At 51.6% G+C, this 26,061-nt stretch overlaps 2 protein-coding genes across 7 annotated transcripts in view; one reads left to right on the forward strand and one right to left on the reverse strand.

Annotated features, from left to right (window-relative positions):
• The window catches only part of LOC149353759 (uncharacterized), a 273,957-nt gene that overhangs the window by 73,904 nt on the left and 173,992 nt on the right, over positions 1-26,061 (forward strand). The window lies entirely within an intron of this gene.
• LOC149353760 (acyl-CoA desaturase-like) overlaps positions 1-26,061 on the reverse strand; it is a 127,335-nt gene that overhangs the window by 54,202 nt on the left and 47,072 nt on the right. For 3 of the 5 annotated variants that reach the window (XM_089582815.1, XM_089582819.1, XM_089582818.1), the window contains one exon: positions 1,045-1,227. In XM_089582815.1, the coding sequence (XP_089438941.1) occupies positions 1,045-1,227 (183 nt within the window). Of the gene's footprint in view, positions 1-1,044; positions 1,228-2,175; positions 2,304-18,746; positions 18,983-26,061 lie in introns of those variants that run through there. The other 2 variants (XM_089582817.1, XM_089582816.1) reach the window with 2 other exon arrangements.

Genomic DNA, 26,061 nt, shown 5'->3' on the forward strand with positions numbered 1-26,061 from the left:
CAGGTCCTTGGTCGGGGAAAAGCCGCTCCGTTCTTGAGTTGTATCCGACCATGCATGCCCGAGGTATGGTGAAGCTTCAACCTTTGGCCTTTGACGGAGCAGCTGCGCAGGCCTCAGCCACTCGTGCTCCGTTAACACGCATAACCAGCCCCCCCCCCCCCTCCCCCTTCCACTCCCTATCATTCCCCCTGCCCACGTGCGGCTGCTGATAGCGGATTAAGATAAGATCTTGCATGCGGTTGCTTTCGAGGCACTGTTGCCTCAAGTGCCTTCGCACGTCCTACTCGGTTAACTCTGTTAAAACCTTGCCAATTTTTTTTCCGCCCTCGAAGTAACGTACGCTTCCTCGCCGTCTGCCAGCAAGGGACGTCCGGCGCGCACGGGCGCTGCTTTCAGTGAGCATCCTGGCTATAAATTGGGGTCAACTTTACCCGGATTACAACCATCATTCTTTTTGTTCTCTTGTTTTGTGTGTGAAGAGCAATGCAGCGTTTTTCTTTCTTTTTTAGCTCTCTTTCTCATCCTTTGCCTTGCAGAAACTTTTTGTTTTTTTGTGTTTACCCTGCCTTCTTGCATGGCAAGTTGTTTAAAAGCCTGGCCTCCGCAAAACAAGCATGTTTAGAGCGGCTTTTGACCCCGTTTAAACACCTTTATTTTTTTTTTCATTTCATCTCAAAAGAAACACGTGCGGCGGTAGCACGCCCGTTGTGCTTGCGCAGATCGGGCTGTATACATTCAACCCTTTAACCTCAAGCCGAGGAGCGTTTCGTGTAGGCGTCGTGCAAAACAACAACAAAAAAAAAAACGGGTACATGTGTATTTTTCGCCCTTAAACCACCGCCCCTCGGGCGCTCAAAATGGAACTCTGTTTTGAGTGTGTCGCCGCCTGAACGGGGTCGAGCAAGACTCACTGAATTTAAAAAAGCACGGAGCCAGCGCGACACCTTATTCCTTCTTTCTCTCTTTTTCGCCCTCTTTTTTCTTCTTTTCTTTCGGGCGCTTAGTATTCGGCGGGTGCGCGCTTATCGCGGGACAAGCACTCACCTCGTGGTCGAGCAGATCTGTCTTGCTCAGGGAGACGTACTCGGTCTGCTTGATCAGGTCCATGGCGTCGATGATGTCCAAGTCACGCTTCCGCAGACCCGTGCCGTTGCGGGGCAGCAGGTCGGCCGGCGTGGTCGCGGCGGTCTTCTCCGTCTTCATGTCGTTGCTGCTCATGGCGAACCTCTGCGCACAACACAAGGGAACGAGCGGAAATGAGCAAAGAGTAAACGAGGCGAGGAGCAACGCGCACATCGCACAAGCATGCACGCAAACAGCTTACGGGCAACCTCAAGATCCGCTACGAACTGCCCTCCGACTTTCTCCACTGACCACTTAGACAGCTTTTATCTTTTTTTTTTTTTTAGTAATTTTACGCGGCTACGCACAGTGTCTGAGTGCTGAAGCCGCAGTTATGGTAACGACATATCAGGGCTTCAGGTTTCACAAAATGGTTCTCTGGTTGCAGAAAAAGAAGAAAAAATCGGGTATTTTGTAGTAAGAAGACATTCAGGTACTAGTTCAAGTTTCGTGGTTTTGTAAGCTTCCATCGGGAAGACTGCGATCACGCTCGACAGACACAATCCGCGATACATGTCCTGGCTAGCGCGTCCATCGAGTCACGGTGCTCGCAGCTGGTGCACGCGTGCCGAATGTCTCTCGCTTCGATCCAGCGTGTCAACTCCACACAGACACAAAACTACTTACAACGGGCATGCATAAATAATAACGGAGGTAGGAAATACCCAGTAAAGGGCGGAAGGAAATCAGTAGCAACAAAGCTAACCAATCGGTCGGGATCACACAGATAGCTAACCGAAGTTAACAAAAATGAGGACGTCTTCATCCACACGACAAAATTGCAGTGCAAGTTTGAGGTAGTATTGACACAAGCACCAAGTCGATGAAGTGGCTACTCGGCCTACGTTTGGCTTCACAGGCGCTGATACCGATGCAGGTCGGCCACTGTTATACATACGCTTGCCATTAGCCTGTCTTGTCTATTGAATTAAAGTAAAGGCGCGTAACAGTTCACTAAACACTGCCAGCAGCGATTCGCGCCCAGACCTGTCCACAGGCTGCACAGTAGTTTGAGGTTGGATCACCGCACAAAGGAATGGACGCGTCCTGCACCTCGATCGGCGACCCAAGGCTCGTGTGGCTCGACCGCGCAGTCAGAGGCCGGTGCTCCTCCCGCGCATGTCCGGCCGAGGGCGCGCCACCCGAGCGAGCCCCGCCAGCCACTGGACGCCGCACCGCAGCGGGGGGGCTTCTCTTTTAGAGACAGTGCAGCAGCGCCGTGGCAACCGCCACGCACGCGGAAGAGGGGGAGGGGCGGCTTCTTCCAGCGTTCACGGCGGCGGCGCGGCCTAGACCTCGGTGAGCAAAGCGAGCGAAAATTCGGATCGCCCTTGGCGCGCCGCGGACCGCTTCCCATGCGGGGCCTCCGGCGAGTAATTGGAGTCACTCAAGCGCGACGCCCGCGGCGGTACCTCGTAGTTGTCTTTCTTTTTCTTCTCTTTCATTCTTTTCTGCCGCCACGGAGGAAGCGCACTCGAAATCGCACCGCTCCGCACGCATTCTTGTCCGTTTGCTCGCGGGCGCTGCCGAAGGCGGCCCGAGCCGGACATGGCGTCCGCGCGGGAGCGCCCGTGTTTTGGAGACGCTATTGCATAAGCGATCGAACGGACAGGAGAACCCGAGATTAATCGAAAGCGGCGCTGGTGGTCGTCCATCGCCGGCTCCCGGCCGCTCTCCATTGTCGCACTGGGAGCAGCCCCACTGCCGCCGAAAGAAGAGGCGACGTTACTGCCCTCCGTGCGCGGCGCGTCCTGCGCTGGCGAAGGTCGCCACCTCGGGCGAGTGCAGAAGGAACGCGAAGGCGGATGACAGCGCTCGCAACGTGCGCAGCTCCTCCGCATGAATATCTGGCAGCCCTTCGGTTTTCAGGAGACAATCCGCTGCCGCCATACAGCTGCCTTTTCCGTCCGAAAATCAAACTAATGCTACGGCCGGATTAAATTATTCACTTCCCATTAAACCCAGCCTCTTTATCTCTCTCTCCTCTTCGGTATTCCAATGTCATTTGCTTCTCTCCGTTTAAAGCGGATGTCTTCTTACAAGTTTATACACTGACAACGCGAGATCCAAACCTTACACAGCGAACGTATTGAAAGGTTTGAGAATGCAGAACTACATGCAGATGCGGCGGGTTCGGTGTGAAACGCGGAATCAGAGCAACGGAGGCCAAGGTAGGCAGTCGTGGGTCTGAAGGGAAAGCGCATGCAGTGAACGTTATGCGACGCGAGCACGGACTGCGGCACTGTCCTGTTCCCTGCCTTATTTGGTCTTGCTTTTGCGCAAATCGCTGGGCAGCAATCGTGGGTGACGGTGATGGCGCACGCTTGAATAACTAGCTTTTTCTTACAGTGCATCCGCGTGCACGTGCTTCCTGTACATGCTTGTACTCCTTGCATGATTGTGCGCCTGATGGGCCTCATTGTCTCCGCATTCGCGTGCCCTGAGAGAGTGAAATCAGCATAGAAGAGCCCGCTCACAAAGACAAATTATGGGCGCAGGACAGTTGTCTCTCTTTAGGCTGAAAGAATGAACTCTTGTAAGGCAGCTTCTCTTTATGTGGATGTCGCTACTTCTACGAGTTGCCGGTTTCCGGAACCACTGTGCAGCAACGAAACGAACACGTTGGATATATGTAACGTACACATCCGACGCAGAAAAAAAGGGGGAATGCAGTGAAAAGAAATTGCAGTGTGTGGCCAGAACAAACGAGCTTCCTCCCAGCCATAATTCCATTCCATTTCTTGAAAGTGCTACAAGTACAATGAATGCAGGCGTTGCTATTTACGCTGCGGCAACACTCTCTCGCGGTGTGCCCGCAATTTTCTAGAGCCTATATAACAAAGCCGGGCTAATTGAGTCTTACCTCTAGTTTTCGACCAATCAAAACGTAAGAAAAGGACAAAGCATCTAATATTTCCTATTGTATATGTGATCGATATCCTGAAGCTCCAAATGACTGTGTATTTTGCAGTTTGACTTCAGTAACGAATGTAAACTGCTGGCAGTTATTAAGAAACCGCATTGATAGTAAGCTCTGAATGACGTCCACCAGCGCAGAGTAGTAACTGTACAGGACAACTTGTAAGTGCACCTTACAAGGAAGAAAAACCCGACATGTGAATAATCTCGCTCCACAAGCAGTAACAGCATGGACTGCCTATTACATACAGCAAATGTTTTTTTTATTTTCTCCATTTGCTCTGTCGATAGCTTCCACCTGCCAGTCTCCTTGTATTGGTTAGGTTTTACGCTCTGTCATTAAATATTTTCATTGAAGATCCCCTGTGATAATGGCGTGCGGTGAAGGCCGAGACCCACGACCATGAAACTTCCAAAGCGTTCGTGACCAGCCCCACGCGCAAAGCGCGCCAAAAGCCATGCTTTAGTGCACGGTGGCGGATTTATTCAAGAAACCTGCCGATCACCATAGACAGCACGTCTCACCTTTTCTAAGCCACGCAGCATGCAAAAAGAGATGACTTCATTCCCGACTTTGATACAAGCCTTCCGTGCGCGCGCTTCACTGAGTGGTTATGGTGCTCGGCTGCTGACCCGAAAGACGCGGGTTCGATCCCGGCCGCGGCGGTTGAATTTCTTTGGAGGAGAAATTCTAGAGGCCCGTGTGCTGTGCGATGTCAGTGCACGTTAAAGAACCCCAGGTGGTCGAAATTTCCGGAGCCCTCCACTACGGCGTCTCTCATGGCCTTAGTCGCTTTGGGACGTTAAACCCCATAAACCAAACCAAACCTAAACCAACCGTTTCATTCATTGAGCAACACATCGGCTCAGATCTGTTGTACTTCGGTGCTGCTGCCAGCCGGGACGAATATCTTACTTAGCTGTTTACTCGATACCTTTCAAGCCTGGCTCATCACTAAGACCTAGCCGCGTGTCTTTCATCAAATGAGAGCACTTCCTGAGCGGCTCATTCCATCTTCGCTTTGTCGTCGTCGGACCGCGTCGTACGGGGATCCGGCCCTCCCTTCACAGCCTACGTGCCCGATTCGCTCGTGACTATTCGCACGTAGGAATGAGAAGGAAAACGGGAAGCGAAAGAAGAGAAATAGAGTGTCGGAGGGGCCGCCACAATCGTCGCCCTACGAAGGCATCCCAGCGCTGCATGCGAGTGGAGTGCGCGCGTGTTCGACCCAGACGGCTCCGTAATCAATGTGGGTTGTTGCCAACCGAGATTAGGCGGCGAACAGCCCTGTTGCCCCCTTCCTTTTTCTCCGCCTCCGGCCACCTCAGAGTTTTGGGCGCAGCTCAGTAACCCAATTTTGCAGTGGTGCGAGTTCCTGCTCTGCACGCGTCGGAAGCAGCCACCAGGAGCGACGTCGTGGACACTACCCTGCGTCGGCGTTTTGCGGCCGACTGAAGACGAAACCCGATCGCCGCTCGCGTACGGTGAAAACGAACTCTTCATTGTCACGATGAATGTCTCGAGACGTGGAATGGCGGACGGTTGAGGCGTAGGTTCACAGTGCGCTCCCGTCTCAACGTCTCGAACGTCAAGACATCTATGAGCCAGAATTGCACAGCGACCGACCTAATGCGTCAGTCTGAACTTAAGTTCCCTAATCAAACAACAAAGCGTACCATAAAACATTCGGGAGTTAGTCTGCCACCTAACAAAGAACAGCCGTTACTGCAATGGACACAGATGAAAGCGATGTGCATGGAACACGTCGCCATTAGACGACATATTAGCACACTCACATTGAAACAACAACTATTGTTAGCCCAAAGTGACAGCCGCAGGCGTTTTACCGGGTCAAGATACCCCCCCCCCCCCCCCCCGCCCCTTTTCATCAGCGCTCTTTCAATCACTCGAACCAAAGTGAAAAGGAAATCCTTTCTTGTGTGCCTGATGCAAGACTGTATCACGTGCGGTTGTTAACACAGACTGCAAGACCTCCAGGGAGCAGAGCCTTTTCACCGCTGCGCACCCTTGCTGTGCTGTATCCGAACGAGATTAGCATGGTAACTTCCTTTCAGAACGCGGCCGCCGGTGGTCGTGGTGCACCTGAATTGCCTTTCGCTTTTCCTGCAGGCGGCATTGAGAACCGTACTAGAGGATCTTTACGAGCAGCGAATTTGGAGGCCACACGCGAAGCCCGTCTCGAAGATCCGAATAGTACTTCCGGTTGCACGAAGCCTCCGGTAGCCTATCCTGGCTGGCTACGCTTAAACGATAGAAATAACAATAAATAACGCACAGAGAATCCTGCAAAGCCCTAAATTTTCATTTCGGTTGGGAAGCCAAGTGAGGGACGTACTGCATTTTAGTGTAGGAGCTGTGCGCGTGGCGTAATCGCTTGGCTCACAAGACGCAATATATCAGTTTGGTCAGCGGCTGGAATCAGCACAGTTTACCAAATCCCGCGCTGTCCTCTACTAGTCGCGACGAGAAAAGACGTACACCGATAATTGGCAGCAGAACAAAGCTTCCTGAAGCTCTCCACCGCTAGAAGCAGTCGAGACTGCTTCGGATATTATTGAGCGGTTGCCATCCATGCAGGAGACAGCTGGGGGCTTCATTAGAGATACAAGATTTCGCCCATTTTTCTGCTGCCTTCTCGCAACGCTGCCGGTTTCAATACCAGAAAAACGAGCGAAAAATGGGCATAAAAGGAAACAGAGAGAGGAAACGAACTCCTCGAAGGAAGGGGCGAGCGTGGCATCCTCTGCCGTTTTATGCACGTCGACCTTCGCGGTCACGCTTCGTCTTTCTCGATGCACCCATGAGGGCACAAACTGTGTGCGCGCGCGCCCGCTCACACATGCAGACACACACATGCCCGCTAGGGTCGGGCGTGCATGTACGAGCTGCCAGCCGGGAAAACCTTTCGGCGACGCGGTACTCGCATGACGACGTGACACACATGTCAGTCACCGTGACCGAATATGAAGCCATGCCTCGGACGTGAGCGCGTGTTTATTTCTCGATCGCGACATCAAGCAGCCATGACCGCTTTGCGTGCACTGTGCTATTATGTGTCTTTAGCAAACCCAGTGTCGTCACGCAAGTTTCTACGAAGCGGTAATGAATTAAGGACCAATTTCTGAACAAGAGGGCCGGTAACAGGACCAGGAACACGTATAGCAGGAGCAGTGTTCGAATTTGCGCGAATTCTCCTTGTTTCAGACCAGGTTCTCGAGACGTCAGCCTTTCTAGAACTTGGTTTGCCTTTTGACACCACCATAGGCAGGAGCCGAAGCCTTGAGCGGCTTATTATGCTGTCGCTCGTAACCGATGCGGCAAGGTTAAGGATTTGCGGCGGACTCGCTGTGGATTCTATCACATGGAATGGCACTGAATTCGTTCGTGCGGCACGCATATTATGCTCGGGTCGGTGTGCCATCAATAAGGCTGTTGGCGGTGCCCTGACGAGAGCGTCACATTGCCGTTATGGCGGTTTAGGTTTGCGATTCCAAGGCTGCCTGGAGGCCGCACGCAACTGCCACAGAAACACCGCAAAAGTAGTGCTGACACTGCCTTATCGCCGCACTGCAGGGTAAAAGTGCCTTGTCTGACAATGAAAGCGACGTTGTGTGTTAACAAGGCAACTTTCGCACGAGTAGCGGCTTCATTATCACCAAGCACCTGACGCAGCTGTCACAGAAGAGCTGGCAACGAAGTAAAACTGTCCCAAACATGCTGAGGCAGCGCCTCCTTTAATTTTGAGGAGAAATTGGCTGAGGGTTCAACCATTGAGTTTATAAATATTACCCAGAGGGAAAGGTGGCGCTATCGTCTATGCGATTTTCTTTTTTAAAACAAGCACTTCATCCAACGCGGGAATTCCGGGAAGACAAGGTTTCGCGTTTGGCTTGGGTAGTGTTGGGCCGGAAACGTGGATTGCTCTCCTCTGTGCGCAGATTAAATTATTTCAATAGTGCCTCTGTCACCTCTTCCATATATTTAGCGCAATTAAATTTCGAAAACTTTCACAGCATTTCTGCGAGGTACGCCTCGATAAGAGCCGTATTTTACGGGCGGCGGATCCATATTTTACAGCCAACAAAAAATTCAGGGGGGCGCTTTGTTGACCTAAAGTGCGGTGAGGCGAAATTCTTAAGCGCGGTGTTGCTTCTTGTGTCAGTGATGTGTGGATACGATTTTAAGCTTCGCCTCTGAGTGTGGAACGCGATACCGTCTTGCAACGCTGTCAGGGAGTCAACAGAACGCCATCGCCCGTTCGGCTCTACGTCTTGCTTGTCGGTAAATTAGTTTTTGAGGAAAGGAAATGTATCTGTCTCGCATATCTCGGTGGACACCTGAACCTCGCCTTAAGGGAAGGAAGATGGGAGTGAACGAAGACACCGTATTCACTAGACGCGCCTTGGTTCATTCCAAACCATCGAGCTGGCATGGCGGAGTGGTAGCGTGCTCGTCTCGCACTCCGGAGGCCCTGGTTCGATTCCCCAACTCGGCCAATTTCCTATTCGGTTTTATGTATTTATCTGGTCTGACTAGAAAGGTTAATTAGGCTAATTGGTTAAGTAAGCAACTAAGTAAACTCAGTCCCACTTACTTGGAGCATCACTATACGATCCCTTTAATTGGTTGCATGGTTACTAGCCAAAGTACAATTGGCCCCGTTTGAAATTCGCGCTCTCTGACGTCACGACCGTTTGGACCAATTGAAAAGCGTGACATTTCTGTCGACAACGCCTGCCTTCAACGATGAGGCATTAAAGGCTTCCGCCTTAATAGTCAAGCCAAGTAAGATACACCTCGTCTTCCCGGCATTCCAGCGTCTCTCCGCGGTGGATGAAGTGAACCGCCGCCAGCTTTCCCTATGGAAACTCTATGGGTTCATCCTGCTGTCCGTCACGCGAATAATTAGAGGGAGGACCGTCCTGCCGAGAGTCGCCCCGTTTCCCCTGGCTACTGGCGAGCCTGCAGCGCTAGTTTTTCCTTTCGCGTGTGGTCGGAGGACGGCGGGATTGCGCGTCGCTCCATATCGCTCCACGCAACTAGGGGTGCCTTGATGTCCCCGCGCCTCCGCTACACGCAACAGGCGCGCAGCAGAACACTCGCGGTCCGGAGGAAAAGAAGCTGACGAAGCGAAGCATCGGTCGACGCGCGCGCGCGATTTCGTCACTCGCCACTCTCTACCGAGCGTGCCGGGCGGCTCGTCACGTCAACGCGAAGTTTAAGCTTACCCTCACCCCGAATACTATAATTCCCGCATCCGCACCCTTTTTCACGGCTCGCCGGGTCTAAAGTAAGCAGCCGCCGGTCGCTGTCATCGCTCGCAAAACGGTCGCCCATCGGTGGACGCTCGGTGCGTGACCTATTCGTCACTGCGGAGCCGAAACGGGAGTCGCCCACCCACTGGGGCCACATCACGGCATGCGCGGTTTCCGTGCCGGTTCCGAGCGTGCTCGCGCGCTTTTCCATTGCGACGCGGCGGCTCCCCTCTGCGACAGCCGTGACCGGCAGAACGCTCGCACGAACGCCGTAACGGGTCCGCGGGGACGTCGCACCCGCGCGCTCCGCTACCGCCGCCTTGTCAAAGCGCAAGGGGACGCCCCATTTTGTTTTTGATTTCCGTTCATGCCGCGGTGCCCGCCGTTTATTGAGTCGCCCCGTTTTTTTCGCGCCTCGGCGAATACTTCGTGGACAAGACGTCGTGCTGCGGTGTGCCGCAGGCGTGGCTTCCGTGCGTCGGAACTCTGGCTGCTCATCTGGAGCACCGCGGGGGGTGCCGCGGCTAGAGGAAGGCGGCGCAAACTTGGCTCGGCTTCGGACGTTACGGCACTGATTCGCCCGTTTTCACGATTCGACGCGTTTGAAGTGCCCGGGATGGCGTGCTCGAAAGACGAAATGCGGCGCTGCTTACCGAGAATAATGCATGCGGCTAAAAACTCTCGGACGCCTTTGCTTTGCCACGCGAATTGACGTGCCTCTGACAACGCAGTTGGCTAAAAACGGGTGTGGTTTCTTCCTGTTCGTTGGCCACGAGGAAGGCGGGATGTTTTGTAGCGGTTAGATGATTCTATCATTTTATGCCACTTCCTACGTCCCAAGATACATTGTTCAATATTGACAAAAGGGAGGTTTCTTGATAAAAACGATATTAACTTTTTAATTAATCGCATCGCCCCACCCTCAACATGGGGCTATGCTTCGGACGCACGGGCTTGTGTGGTAACTTCGTCATCTCTTTATATCTAAACCCTGGAAGCTGTGTGCTTCGAAACATCATAAGCCGAAGCAGCTTCATCAACGGCCCATGACTAGTCTTAAGCACAATACGGCCGTTAAAGCATCACGTTCAACTACAATTCGCGAACAGCTATCACTGACCGTCAATGCCTGGACGCAAAGCATCAGGGTACAGCGAACGATGACCGCTGCAAAAATATATACATACAAACTTGGCCGCTTTCTTGCGAGCATATTCTTCGCAAGTCGGCAGTATCATGTATAATGAGCTCTAGAAAAAGACGCACAAAGGCAATAAGCCGCATAAAAAAGCTTCCGTCTGAAAGGCCATCATCACTAACACGACGGCGCTGACGGGCCTAACATTATGGGACGCCTTTCATCGCGCACCTCAACACTCCACAACGTGTTTCGGGCAGAGGGAACAAAAAAGAAAGCAAAATCGGTCTTGGCGCTTAATCCATCCCAGGCGCTCAGTGCAGCCAATGTTTATTATCAGAAGCCACACAAGCGGAGCTGCCTGTCAATCTCCCAGTTGGTGCAGGCAGCGGAGACCGCTTCTATTCTTTCCACTCCCCTCGAGCCCCTTCGCAATACTTCATTCCCCGGATCCTCTCGCGAGCTCTGGGAACCAAGAGCGAGGGTACGAGGCCAGTCCTTACGCCTCGCGGAACACTGGGCCACGCCGGCAGTGCCTATCGATGGAAGCCCTCAAGAGTTCGGCACTGTTTTCAACCGCCGACAACAACAACAACAGTGCTCGGCAAAGAAGCCTGCGAGGTCACTGCGTCCTCTACGCGGAGGATTCTCGAGTGCGAAATAAAACGAGAAAGATTTAAACGAGAAGAGCGGGACGAGAACGAACGAATGCACGAGAGCAGCGCGTCCTACGGTGGTGCACGCCCCATTCATCGCGGCGCGAAAGAACGGGGCCGGCGGTGGCGCGCCTCTCGCGATCGGGGCAGCAACGGGTTTGACGATAAGAGGGCGGTTTTCGTGACCACAGCCCAGACGTGCGTGCGTGTGTGTGTGTTTTCTTTTTGCGTGCGGATGTTTCCCGCCGGGACCTAAACTGGTCCTCGATGCACTGTACTGAGCGTAGTGCCACGCCACATAGCGCTTCACCCTTCCGGCGAGCGACCCGGGCCCGCTTCCTTTTCGGCGGCGGCCTCAACCGGTTCAGCACTCGCTGCCGTTGGTAAATGGCCTGCCGGCAACCACCCCCGGGCAAGCGCTGCTTTAGAAAGATGGCGGGCACGATTGAACAGGAACGCGAGCAGCAGCATTGCAGCACGTTGGCCGCAATTAAGGGGTCCTTCTCGCAACGGGCCCTCTTCAGTGGATGACCCATTCTTAGCTGCGTAGCGCCGCGTGACAAGCGCTGGCGTGCGCGAGCGCTAACGGTCGGCATCCGGTTTTGTGCGCGCGCGTTAAAGAAAAGACCCTCATTAGACGCCTTACCACACGCTCATGCGACGGTGGCGCCGCCGGTTTTGCTACTACCGTTTCGGCGTCTGTTTAAGTATAGCGAACGTGTGACAGGCTAGAATTCCTTGACTTCTCATTGTCTTGTTAGTTTGCTTTTTTTGTTTCTCGCTCATCTCGGCGCATTGCGCAGATAACCTGCAAGGTTAACCCCTCCCTTCTTCTTTCTCTCTTTACCCCCAGCATCTCGGCAAGAGGCCTAAATTAGCAGGCGAAAAAATAAAAGCAGAAACTACGACTCGACATTCCGGTTCCAAGCGCATATCGACAGACGCAAAGTGCCTTAAGAGATGCGCGGAAGAAGCCAAGTTCTCGGTCATCCGCGTGCCGAGGTGATCTTGCCAAGATATCTAAAACCGCGCCGATATCCCCTCCGAGGCTGTTTGCGCCAGGCGCGTTTGCTCGCAGTGTGTCAAAACATAACAAGACTAACCCGCTGCTCTCTCAAATGCCTTTTCCTTAGGCGCCGACTAACATATCGACTGGTTAGTCGGTGCTGAACCCTGAAAACAATGATAGCGTGGGAGCCTTATCAACCGGTAGCTGGCGTCAAAGGGAAGGCGCGTGCAAGGCTCAAAGTTTCCTCGTTTGTCTCCTCTGCGGTATATGCGCATTAGCGTAAGGTGCATTACGTGTAAACTAATGCGTGCTTCGTATACGCGCAGCGATAGGCGCGCGCGCCGCGTCGCTCCACATCCATGTAAATGCCCGCGTGCACAGCAGGCACTCGTCAACCCCATACACTTATACGCTAATACGTACGCGCAGTGATAAAACTCTCTATTAAACGCAGAGCAATGACCGCGGCTTTGGACATCGACGCGCTTGCGTCACCCAATTGTTTTAGGCTGTCGCCGACAACCAGGCGTTTGTCGAATACAGTTCGAGAGTAAAAAATAAGCCGAACCTCTTCTGTTGCGACAATTTTTTTTTCATCGTGTTTGTGTTCATGTTCAACTCGTGTCCGAACCGGAGCGGTTTGAAGGCGGATAGGTATAGAAGTTCCCCTTGAATATTTTCGTGATGGTGGCGAAACTTTCGGACTGTTGTAACAAGCTACAAAGCGAAAGAAAAGTGAAAAAAAAAAGCTACTGTAGTCCAATATAACTTAAGAACGCAGCGGCCTTTCCCTGTCAAAGAACCCCACTCCAGTCAAAGGCGTCGGCCTATTTTCATGAACCTGATACTGTGACAAAGCCGGGAGTGGATGTGAAAGGGGATAATCCCCTCCCACTATAAGGTCATTGATAGACCTCGCTCTCCATTATGGGGCTGCTCCCCGCCGTGTCACACTAGCAGGACCATTAGAATCGGCCGACGCCATTGACTGGAAGGGGGTTTTTGACGGGAAAAATCCGCTGCGTTCTTAAAGGGGCTCTAAAGCACCTTCCGAGGAGAGCACATCCCAACTCGCTCAATCTCTGAATTGTGTTGTAATGAACACCTGTGCCAAGTAATCTACACGCAGCAGTACCCACAATCACGCGCGAAAGTTGGCGAGCGAAAGAGCCTTTATAGGCTCATGACTCGCCAGCGTGTCCGTCCGCGCGAAATTGTGACGTCACAAATCGACGTCCTGCGAAAGCAAGCGAGCTGTCAATCAAGCCTAGTCAAAAAAGCGCGGAACTCCTCACGTGGCAGTATACCTTCGGTCCCCTATATATACCCCCGTGTGTGAGCAGTGCAACTGTGACCAGTGGGTGGTATCATTGGTACACAGATTGTGAGCCACCTAATTGGCGTAGAATGTTCGTAGTGGTATTAAACAATTCAGCGCGTTACGGAGCATAAGATTACTTGTCGAATCAAAGCGTAGCGCATCACAGGGATCCGTAACGACCACCTTAGGTTCCCCAAACCGTGACTTCTTGAAACTTCAAACGTCCGTTAGTTTCTAAGAATGCTCGGAATGTGTAGATCGAGTTCCCGTGGAAGAAAGACGAGTTCGCATTCCTCTTTAGTGCACTTTGAAGTCACCTTACGTGCAGCAAGGCGAAAGCCTTTGTGCCATCCTGCATACCAATAACGGCCCACGCGAAACACATTTGTGAATCTCGCGTCTGTAGACCAACTCAATGTTTTGTGCAAAAGGCGGTGTGCAAATGGCTCCAGGTACCTTTGTCGTTATTATCGAGTGCGAACCTAGCTTCTGCGCAGGCTAATCACGCTACGGTTGCGATTAAACAAACCTCTCCCTGACGTAAACATTGTGACGTCAAAAAGGTGTGCCCCGATGGGCAAAATCGTCGACTTTCGGTTCTGAACCGGTTTTTCTGGTGCCGAACTCTCCTCCACCACCTTTGTTCCCCGATTCGAAACGCCTCGCAGCCTTCCTTCTCCCGGTGTGAGCCTTCTCGGTACCGCGCATGTTTTTCCCATCGCACCAGAAACACGTGCACTGATGACGTAGGCCGGGAGAGGTCTGTTGAGACACCACAACCCTACCAGCCGCGCCAGTGGTAAGCGCGAGTCCCCCAGGGAATAAAACACATCTAGCGCCGTCTTAGTTCGTGGCCGAATCACGCGCATATGTGCAAAGAATGCCGTCACTTAAAGCGGTGATGCGCCTCGCGAAAAGGACCTCTTCTGCGCAGCTTGCTGCCGACGAGAGCTTGCGAGTGGCGCGCTACCAGGCCCGAACGAAGCCGGTCGGAGCAGCGAGAGCAGAGCGCGATAAGCACAGTGGCATTTCGTAACGCTCCGCCCGCAACGGGGGAATCAGAAAAAAACAAAGAAGTGCCCCTTCGAAGGGACGGCGTCCCGGCAGCTGCCCGCATGAACGGTGCTCAGACGCACAGGCGCATCACCGCACACAAGGTGTGTCTCGAAAGCGCGACGGCAGCGTGGCGAACAGCGGTCTCTTTCTAATAGGACCGTGTTGCGCCGACGCTGCCCCGAGGGCTACGGCTGGGAGCGCGCACTCTGCAAACACGGCGCGGTCGTCGCCTTACGATCGAGTAAACGCGGTAAGCGGGCGAGGGAGCGCCGCGGCGGGCAGCCCGTATCGAGGTCGAGTTCAGGGGTATCCCCGCTTCGTTTTCCTGCTCCCGAGTGCAGCGCTTCGCCCGTCTGACGTGGTCGCGACAGCGCAGTGCCGGGCGAGATACCGCCTCTTCCATTTGACCTGTCGCTCTCGGGTGCTGCAGGAGGGCTGCATGGGAACCGGTGCGGTTTGACGTGCGTGCTCGACGAAGACATCGCAGTGGTTTGTTCTCTAATCGGACGGCGACAGAGACTGCAGCGCGTCCTTCATCCGTGCTCGTCGGATGGTCCGATTCTGCGAAGTCAATCTTCAGCGCGCCGTAAAGCGTTTTAACTGTGACTCCACTGGAGTCTGTGGACGAACAGAAGCGTTCCTACAGGAGCTACGCAAAGCAGGGGAGGGAAGAAGCATGCGTAACTTTAAGCGCAGGAACTCGGTGTGATACAATATGTACATCGCGCATTCGGAGAATTACTGCCATTTGCTCTTCAAACAGCCTGGTTTGGCTGCAACCAAACAGGAAGTCTATTTTAGCCGTCGGATGACGCATTAAGCTGCCGAACAGGCTTGCAGGTGCAGAGTGAGACGAAGAAAAAAGACACGAAGTCCTTACACAACTCATTCATGTCGCATGATACAAAAGAGGAAAAAGACGAGCTTCGGAAGTGGCTGGCTGGGCAGGCTTCCCGCTTTTTGGTAGGAACGAAGGAGCCGTGTAGCCAACCAAAGAACCGAATAACGAACTACGACCCGAGGCCAGCGTTTCAGGAACTTCGTGTCAAACACTTCGGTCGAAAGTTTCGCACCACGCAGTGGCTGGGTCGACACTAAATTCCCCTCTCCCTATGCCTCGTCCCCAGCATTCCCCGGATCCCCGACAGCAAAATGCAAATAATGTGACAGCGTGTATCCTGGAGAGGGCGAAACAAAAGCATGCGCGCGTCAACGGCTTCAGCTCAAAATGATAACAAAAGGAGGACAGGTTCGTGAAGTGTGTTGGCGGGAAGGGGGGGGGGGGGGAGTAGGGGGCCATGAGGACGTTTCCCTAGCTTCGTACCAAGAACACGGCGCACCGGCTTCCAGAAGGACCACGGTGGCACCACGCTCTTGACACCTGTGCGTCTTGCTAGCCGAGAATGCTGCTTTTGTAACCCGGCCGGGTGAAGAAGCTCTCATGAACGCCTCGGCAGGTGCCGCTCGCGGACATTCCTCCGGAGGCCAGACTATTGTGCGCGTCCTGTCAAGTTCCGCATTTCTAGCTTTCGGAGAGTGTGAACTCTTCGCGGTATTCGCGGTCGTCGTACGAGCGGATCGCGGAGGTTCCATTTGTTGAGCCAACGCGCTGAAGGACTCTGGCTGAATAGTAGCCCGACGCCGCTGTTCACGCCTGCCAAAACGCGTACACGTGGCCACCCATTCGCGCTTTTCCGAAGATACTTTCTGTCTCCGGACAGGTGGTCGAAAGGCTGCGCTTGCGGCATCAGCGGCCCGCCGATGTACTGCCTCCGCCAAACAATGTATTCGCTGCACGTGCACTAGCCCTCGCACCCTCTCTGAAAGAGACATGCAAAGCTCGGGACTTTGTACAACCTAGGTACGAAGTCCCTAGAATGCGTGACACAACACGAAAACGAACCAGCAGGGAAGCGCAGTGGCCAAGGGACGAATAAGCAAACGAGTAGTTCTCCCACATGGCGCAAATATTTGTGCCATTTGGGGCTGGAATACGGGAATGACGGCTTGTTTCGATGTATCCATGCTCATCACTGTAATATACGAGCCTGAGAAGTGCGGCATTAACAATGACTGGGAGGGGCTGACCAAGTCGTGCGACTAATAGTTGACATTGCTCGCGCTAACAGCTACGAACTTGAAAGCGGTCACCGAATGGCTGGCGCATTAACTGTCGCCTTGCAACGTTTTAATGCGGTATTAGCGTGGAGGTGTTCCATGAGGCAGACTGGAGTGGACAGTTGGTGAAGGTGGAAAAACACCCGCACTTTCATTTTGCGTTACTGCGGCCGTCCTTTGTGTCCTTGCGTAGGGCAGAAAAAGAAAATGTACTCTGGGCACCATTAAGCGCAGCAATGTCCGTCTCGTAATCGCCCTTTAATAGTGTTGGCTATCTGTGCCTGCTTCGTCGTTGCGCTGGTGTTGTCAGTTCGCGACAGATGCGTTTGCGCGAAAGTCATCGGTAGTTAGCAATGCCGGGATAGCCCGGACATTTCGAGTGGAATTATGTTTGGTTTTCCTTCAAGTGCGGCGTGCCCCATAATGACTGGCGTTCACCAGGAAAGCTTTCTCCAGAGTAATGAAAGGGACCTAATAATTTGCGCTCTTCCAATACACTCGATCAGTACAGTCAGGGACAAAAGTCTCCGGACCACGTGTTCCTCAAACGAGGCTTATAGCTCTACTATCAGACAGTGGCTGGAGACCGCACTTGTGGAGATGAAAGAACAAAAATTTAACTGTTACCTCCACAAGTGTGGTCTCCAGCCGCCGACTAATAGCAGAGCTACCGGCTTCTTTAGAGGAACAAGTGGTCCGGAGTCTTTTGTCCCCGACTGTACATACCTGGTCGGATACTGTTTACTCACCCTGAATGCAAATGCCCACACCTCAATTTACGATATCATTACCACGCTTGTTAAAGCTACGCCTGTGCACGCATACGCTGCACCATTCAGACAAAAAACAAGTTTTTTTTTCCCTCAAGAATGCCTTCAATTTTTGGTTCCTAATGCATAAGGGACGGACTCGCGTGAGCACAAAGTGTGACCAGCTGCAGTGAGCAAGCACCTTACCCGCAAAGAAATGCGAGTGAACTTTACAACAGGGCCTATATGATGCGTTTATAAGTGCTTGGGCAGTGGGTTCGCATGAAACTACCTTAATTCACAAAGTACAGTTTTGCAAAATGGACACCAGTAAGAAAAACGATGCACGCATCTCATTAAATACAATCATATGTGTGCTATTTAGACAGCATAAAGTAAAGCTTACCACAGTACATAATCAACGCCCTCCAAACTTCGAGACAGCGAATACAATTAATTTCATTTGATACGCTAACAGCACTTGCATTGCGACACCAACTTTTTTTTTTATGAGTTGCTTCAACTATCCTAACAAACATACAAGGCTTTCAGCTCATACTGTCGGCGAGGTTAGTTGAAGCAACTAATCATTTGTCATTCCCTATAAAAATGAATTGAAACATTCAGGACTGCAGTCACACAACGCCACATGACAGAAAAAAAAAAACAAAAACAAAATCTTGCACTCCTTTTTAAAGGTCCTAATGGTAACGCCAAATTCTCGCTGAATTGTATGCCGTATCCTGCTCCAGTTTCATTTTTAATACGTTCATTTCCAGAAATACATGAATATCGTGTTGCACCCCACGAGGAAGGTGTTTGCAATCTACATTCTTTAAACATGCATTCTAGAGCTCTCTAAATCTCATGACGAATCTGCCCGAAAAGAGATGTTATTCTTGCTCTTCTTCAGAAGCAGCCTTGCTCAAAGAAAATAGCGAACGGAGGGAATTCGGCGAATCACGCTGGGAAGAAATTAATTCCACCTGTCGCAGTACCCCGCAGTGAAACGTAAGAATCATGCTCCCACTCTAGGAATGGAAGTATCATGTTATGAACGCATGTGCACTCTCCCAATGAATTCGGAGGGCATAATGCGCACGAAAAAGCGCTAACGCATTCTCATCGATTAAATGACGTCTTTCACCGTCCTCTCTATGATGCAGGAGCGATCTCCGCTGTTGACGCGGGCTGAAATCCTCCCCACGAAGCTCGAAAACTTTTGAAACAAATCCACGTTTCGAAGACCAATCCACGCTCGGATGTTTAACTATCGATCGCTAAAAATGCACCCAATGCCAGAGGGCATCCGATACAGCACGCTCGCGCCGAGCAAATATTATGAGCGCGTGCCACCAATTAGCAGACACGAGCGGCTCACCTGTTTTGGTATCCGAGTTTTGCTGGAAGAAGATCTGGGCACGGAGCTACGAGCGGCGACGATTTGCGACCACGTTTGTCCACAGTGATCTGCTAGCTGTCCTTTCTCTTTATCTGCCCTTCGGTGAACAAAATCAGCGCTCGGTGTTGTCACTCAGTGTGCACACTAGAGGCGAGTCGATGACGAAGGGGCGGCGAATTCTCTCCTTCTGATGCTTGCCAAAGGGCGGCCGTTTAAATATATACCACTTTTAAGAGGAAACGCGATGGCGCTCGCGCTGTCGCTCGTGGACGACCAAATGCGCGGTTCTCGCTCGCCCAAAGAGTTCGCATTTCACACCCTCACCTTTTTCTTTTCCTTCTTTTTTTTTTTCTCCTTCGATCCCGAAAGTTGCAGTGTTGCGCGCCGAGCTCGTCGCCTCCTTCGCGCCTCTGGGAACGAGCGGCGTCGCGTTCCTCACGGAGAGGAGGCGCCTCTTTCCTCCTTGCCGGTGCGCGCCATCGCACTCTTTCCCTCCTCCTCCTCCTTACTTGGGCCTATGAACACTCCTCCTTACGCCCCCCTCTCTACATACAGAATTCCGTCACGCCTGTACGCGACGGGCTACTTAGCAGTGACACCTCGTAAAGGGCTGATCATTGGTACATGTAGTGTGTTCGTGTGAAGCGGCTCTTGTATAACATGTTTCAGTGTACCTTTTTGTTTTTGCTTTTTTCTCTCTCTCTCATTTCGGCCACCAATACAGGTCACGAAGTTCGACGACCGAAGCTTCACCGAAGGAGTGAAATTTCCCGAATAACCCTGTGGCCACCTGAGAATTCTCCCCGATGAATGCGCGGCTGGGCGCACCGAGGGCGCGTCCGTTCTTTCAATCACGCGTGCGTCAGCACGCGCCTTCCTTAAACGGCTTGCGAAAACGACGCTTTCTGGCATTTTTTTTTTACGCGGCCGCCTTGTGCGAAGTGGAAGAATGCGTCGGTAACGACTCCGAGTTCATACCAAAGTTGTCACTCCGGGTAGAAGAGAGGGGGAAAAGTTTGCCGGCGACTGCCCGAAGAGGAGTGCTTAATGTTCAACCATATCACGCACCCGAGGCTGTCAAAGGAGTTGTGTTTCGGCTTCGAGCACGTGCACTTTTCCGCGCTCACAACTCTCTCTCCCGTGGGAAAAGTGACGACGGTCCAAACATAAAGTGTACGCACTTGCGAAAGCCAGTCGGGTAAACGTTTTAGATTAGCGCTCGGACATCGTAAATGCCGTTCTTGGAACCTACGGCCGCTGTTTATCGCCTGCTCAGCAAACTTATCGAAATAATACCGGTGGCGATCGGGTACGAAATTGCACCTCTTTTATTTTCCCTTCGGTTCAAGGCAGAGTACTGCGACTGCTCTTGTGATCCAATTTTTTGCGCGCACAACTTGACGGCAAACCATGTGAACTATGAGCGGCAATAACGTAATGTTGTCTGTGAGTTGAGTACCTCACTCCTATCCGGCATAACTAGTGAGGCATTACTACGTCCTTCGGAGGCGCCGCTACCAAGTAGGTTTGTGATGTATGAATTTTGGCAAGTAGATGATTAATTTGTAAAATAAATATATATCAGTCCCCACAATGTCATTTGATGACTCTAAGCAGAGGTGTAGCCGGGAGAGGAGGGGGGGGGGGGAGGGGGGGCTTATGAGCTTCAGCCCCCCCCCCCCCCCAAAAAAAAAAAAAAAAAAATTCGATCTGTCACCGACCGCAGCGTGGCCCAAGTACATATCGCGACTTCTGCTATCATAGTTTTGTTATGGCCTGGATCCTCTGTCTTTCCGTGTGTAGAATTTACTATCTGTGATTGCGCAAGACGTTTATTTGCCTTGTTTGACGCATTATATAGAGTGACTTTTGCTTAGATACGTAAGTTTAATGGAGACATCCGTGTATTTAAATATCTTGTTGCGAGGTTTTGTGCATACATACAGTGACTTTGTTTCCAGTGACACTTTTTTTGTCTTTTATCAAGTTGTACCTTCGCATTTCTAAAACTCCATTTTATCTTCGCACTTCGATCTAATGTATATTTTGCAGAACTCCTCGTTTATACATGTGCCGCTGTTGCGACTAAAATTTCGGTGCAATTACTCGGCAATACATGACCGGTGACAGCTGCTGCTGCGCAGTACACTGAAACGAAGGACAGCGTCATTGAGATTTTGCCCTGGCCATTGCATATGTACAAGGTTCTTGAACGACAAAGGTTCATTAAAATATTTGTCCTCTACTTGCTCATTTCATGGCCTTTACGTTTTTCATATCAGCGGCATGCACTGCTTTGCTGGTTTCGGACTGATATAGATAGACTTCGTGTGTTATTTCCTTTACTTATTAAATACGCAGAAACATAGAATCATTGGTATCAGTTATGCCCGCCAAGATTTTTAAGACATACGAATAAATTCTTTTATTTTAAAAAATGCACATTTAACTTGTCTAGACAGTGCGTAGCGTTTTCTAATACACTATGGCACTGTCAGTGGCAATGCAGTTATTATTCTTCTGTTTGATCGTTCCACAAATTCTATGACGAGGCCGTGCTGCAACATGAGCCAGCAGGAAGTAAATTTCAGAGAGGCAGGAAATAAATTTCTATATGAGCATAGAATTACTAGTTCGCAAGTGCCGCAAAAACTTTTTCGGCGTTGACACATGAACCGAACTCTGCACAGTAAAGTGCGACAGGCACTTTGAACTAAACTTTTCCTGCTTTCACTTTTTTTTCCTTTCGGCACGTTTCTGTGCGGCGGTTACCCTCTATACGCGGGTAGAGGCCTGACTTCTATTCGCAATTTTGGTTGTTTTCGGTGCTACTTAGAAAGCGGAATTCTACAGTTCAGTTTTTAAGGTTTGATTTGATTTGATTTATGGGGTTTAACGTCCCAAAGCGACTAAGGCTATGAGAGACGCCGTAGTGGAGGGCTCCGGAAATTTCGACCACCTGGGGTTCTTTAACGTGCACTGACATCGCACAGTACACGGGCCTCTAGAATTTCTCCTCCAAAGAAATTCTAGCCGCCGCGGCCGGGATCGAACCCACGTCTTTTGGGCCAGCAGCCGAGCACCATAACCGCTCAGCCACTGCGGCGGCAGTTTTTAAGGTAGTGTCTGAAGGAGCTACTTTAGTGACCCAGACAGTGTGACGCTATATTTGGTGCCTACACGATTGCGGTCCTTACACGCATAAATGCGGTAGGCGAATTTATTTCGCGCTGTTCTTCAAGGACACAATTAAAAAAAAAACAGCAGTTAGTAACACTGGCCACGGTCCGCGACGTGCTGTACTACTTCACTTATCAATACAGCTGTAAACAAAATTAGGTTTTAGTTTTTGGCTGTATCAAGCAAGCCAGATACCTCAACATCCTTGATCCTGCAATTTCGTCTGTTCAGCGGTCCTGAATGTGGGCGGAGCTTCTCTGCAGATTGAGTTGTATCGTTTATCTGCAGCGTGCTTTCTTCACATATACGGCAATAGAAAACGCAATGTATACTGCTGTTCGAAGAAGCAGCCAGACGGCCATTTCAGCTTAATGGAACAGCTGATTCTGGCGCTCAAATGTGTTTTAGACAAGAGCAATAAAAAGCTCTGTGATCGAGTGAGCAGACGACAGTTGTCAAGAAACGTTTGCGATTGTTCAGCCACTATGCGCATTACATCCGAAAAACCAGCGAATCATTGTGAAATTCTTGTCATTCATATCGCCATTTCGCAATCACGTTGTGGCCAGAACGCCGTGTTTAATCTAGACCTGAATGGACTGAAGCTGGATGAAAATCTTCGTTTGCTGCAAACGTCCGCCTGAACACTTACCATCAGCTCAGCGCTTAGGCACTACACTGCTTTCATGCAGCTCTAAACAGGAATGCAGTGGCGATGCGGTGTCGTGACGTCAACAAAATACGTCGCTGAGGAACACACTGGTCATGCGGCTGAAACGCTTTATCAACCTGCCGAACGCTCTTAATCACTGCTTTTTGCACTCTTTTCGTGCTGGCAGAAACGACATCTTCGCTTTTTCGAATATTCGCACATCGCAGAAAAATCTCATTTTTGACGCGTATCTCGATGCTCCAAACCACTGCGATCGCACGCGCCGCTCAGAGCGATCACCGCCTCTCTGCTTCAGGAAGAGGCTGCGTGGCGTCGCCAGCGTCGCTGGAACGACCGAATCGGAAGCTCTCCCGATATCAAATGTAGAGCGGAGGAGAGGACGGCACTGCTGTCTCTTCATATTATTCCTGTCAATGTAGTGCTGCATTTAAGGCAATGCAATGACCGGTTCGAGCCGCCATTTGAGCCCAGGGAATTGGCATGCTCTCCGAGCCAGCCATTTAAACAACGCCCTGTCTCGCATATGTGCACAAACCCACAGCTGAGTGGAACCTTATACACCACACCAACAGTGCAGGGCACAACTTGAGTTTGGTGACACATTTGTTCTTCTTTGCTCTTTTAGCCTGGCACCTGCTGGTCATGGCGCACAGGCGGGAGACTTTCAAAGGGGCTGTAAAAACAACATCAACTCCGAACTTATTAGCGACCCTTTCGACATTGTGCGATGTGTCACCGAACACCAAATTCAGTTTGTGCCCTGCACTGTTGGTGTTGTGCATAAGGTTCCACTACAAGGTTCCATTCTACGGTTGTTATCGGGAGAGCTTCCGATAGGCTGGCCCGGGAAATTGTAGAGGCCCTCGAGATATCTACTACGGAAGGCTGCGTGAGTAAGTCATCGATGCCCTTTCTCAAAAAAGAACTTGATTTTCTTCGCGATCGATAACCGGCTTTTCTTGTGCCTGGTTTCTGGGCATTTCCACTGAGTTCCGGTATGGATTGTCTTGTACCTATCAGTGATGCTATATTTGCTGTACCCATGTGCTCGCTGTTTTTTTCCTACACGTGTTGCACTTGATATTGTACGCTTGCGCCCTTCCTGCTTCGTAATTAAGGCGGTGTATCGTTTCTGAAAATACAGTTGCAGGTTTGAGCTCGTGGGTGTGTGCGTGTCTCTCCCTCCGTCTTGTGTTATTCTGTGCAAAGTTTTCTTCAATTTCTCGAAAGTCTATTTTACCGGTCGTAGTTCATCGCCCGGCGCGCCCGCAGGCGGCGTCGTTGCCGAAAGCTCAGCATGCTGTCATTGCTCGAATATAACAGGCAGCCTTTCTGATAGCATGGCTGTTTTGTCTTTTCTGGTGCGAATGTGAAATGCACGGAGCCTGCAGGCCGGCCGGCCGGCCAGCCTGGATCCCGTCCACTGACGTCATGACAATGAGCTAAAGATTGTTCTTCACATAAATAATAAACCCTGGTAGTGAGAACGTGAGAACTAGATCATTTTTGAGGATAGTTGAACAATGTCGAGTTGCTGGTAGATGTAGCAACTGTAATACGAGCGAATTTCTTGCCGCAACCGCTTCACAGCTGCCGCTGCCGCGCCGTTGTGGTCCGGCTCGCGTGCCTTGCGTCCGCTAGCTTCGCTGCCGAGCGCATCGCAAAAATGACCATATTTTTTGTTGTGAGATGGTGCTGTTGACAGTACAGCGATGCCAAGAGTAGGCATTTTATTATAACGCAGGCGACTTCCAAAGCGCTGCTCACCGCGGCTTCGATGCGAAACAGGCTATAGGCTAGCGACGACCAGCACAGCCAGACAGCAGTGTAGTTTGTCGCCAGCGTCCAGCGGCGTTGCCGACATGCTTTGTGCATGTGCAGACATGCTTTGTCGCCGCTCTAGTAAAGCAGGCAGTCTTGCTGATAACATCGCTATTTTGTCTTTTCTGGTGCGAACTTCAGTAGCCAAGCAGCGCTCAGGCGCTGGTGTGCGGTGGCAAAGCGTTACACCGGCTTTGGGCCGGGCTTGAGTTTAGCGGCGCAAAGATGCTTGCCGCTCCCTGTGTCCCTGCGTGCAGTGGGCGGCAGTTCGCAAGCGGCGACCGGTGCGGCATATTCTTCCACCGCGGCGACGGTGCAGCTCGCGAAGATCGGCCATTTTTTAATTGACTGGCGTGACGTCATTTTGGCGCCACATTCGAGTCCGTATGGTGCTGTAACCTCGGTCAACTATGGCTGAACAGGCCTCGCTAAGCCGCCATGTTGTGTTCACGACAGAAGCCCCTGATTGGCTTGTTTGCTGTGAGTTGAGGGGGACGCGCGCTGGGAAACCAAAATTTAGTTTTTTTCGCTATTCAGTCAACCCGGACGATGAAACGAACCAAGCTATACTATAGAATGAAGGGTCAGAGTTCCAAATACACACGCCGTTCAAAATTTTGGGAAAACATTTCACGGCCCCTTTACAATGCACCCGGCTAATGTAATGCGTTTAATTATGCGCTGCGTCGCGAAATTCCCCCGTATTCGAACGGAGACAAATAGTTGCACGCTTGGTTATAAAGCTATGTGCTCACAGCAAAACAAGTCGCTGAAATACCTTGCGCAAAAAAGAGGTACCCGAGACAACGAAAGCGTCAAAGAAATCAACATACTATACAGCTGAGCATGTTGCGTGGGTAGCCGCAAGGATGTTGTGGAGCTCTTAGCATAAGTTCACATTGCATCGTTCTTTGCCCGTTGCATCGGAGCCCGTACGAATACAGTGCGCCCCTGCTGAGTAAGGAAGGCTCGAGGGACGGAACTGACCGAGACACGCGAGGCGCGCGGCCCAGTTCCCGTATCTGCGATTGCCTAATCTCGCGCGTGGACTGCTTTCTCCTTCATCGGCGCGCCTGCCACCAGCTGCGGTTTTTCTCCTCTCTTGCAAAACCTGAACGCCTTTGACAACGCAGCGCTGAAAAAGAGGGTCTCTTATGAAATGCGGCACAATAACCCACTGGGTTCGTTTACAACATCGCAGGGCTGTATGCCGCGTCATCGATTCGGGCGGAAATTTTCCCAGCCGGCAGTGCTTTTCGAGTAACCGGAGCAAGATGCGCGGAAGGCTTGAGCGAACAGTGGTGCCGCTGTGTTCTCTTGCAGCCAGATGCCTTATGGGGCCCCGCTCGCTGCAGCGTGGCTTCGGTCAGCCGGCGATCACGTGTGGCCACTCCCTGCACCTGCCTCGCCAGTGATCACCCGAGCTTCGCGCTTCATGCAACCTTTGTCGTCATTGGGTGGGACGCGTGGTCGTGAGACCCCACAAGCGCTTCGAAACGCCTCTCTGACGAGAACCCGCAAACATGCGTGCGGTAGAATACAGGGAGCTGGTGCTAGGGACGCTGCCCGGAAACATCCGCAAGTCTGCCTGCACTCACTTCGGGGAGAAAAATTTAAAAT

This window comes from Amblyomma mixtum, chromosome 3 (assembly GCF_055824585.1).
Source record: "Amblyomma mixtum isolate Tamu chromosome 3, ASM5582458v1, whole genome shotgun sequence".
NCBI lineage: Eukaryota > Metazoa > Arthropoda > Arachnida > Ixodida > Ixodidae > Amblyomma > Amblyomma mixtum.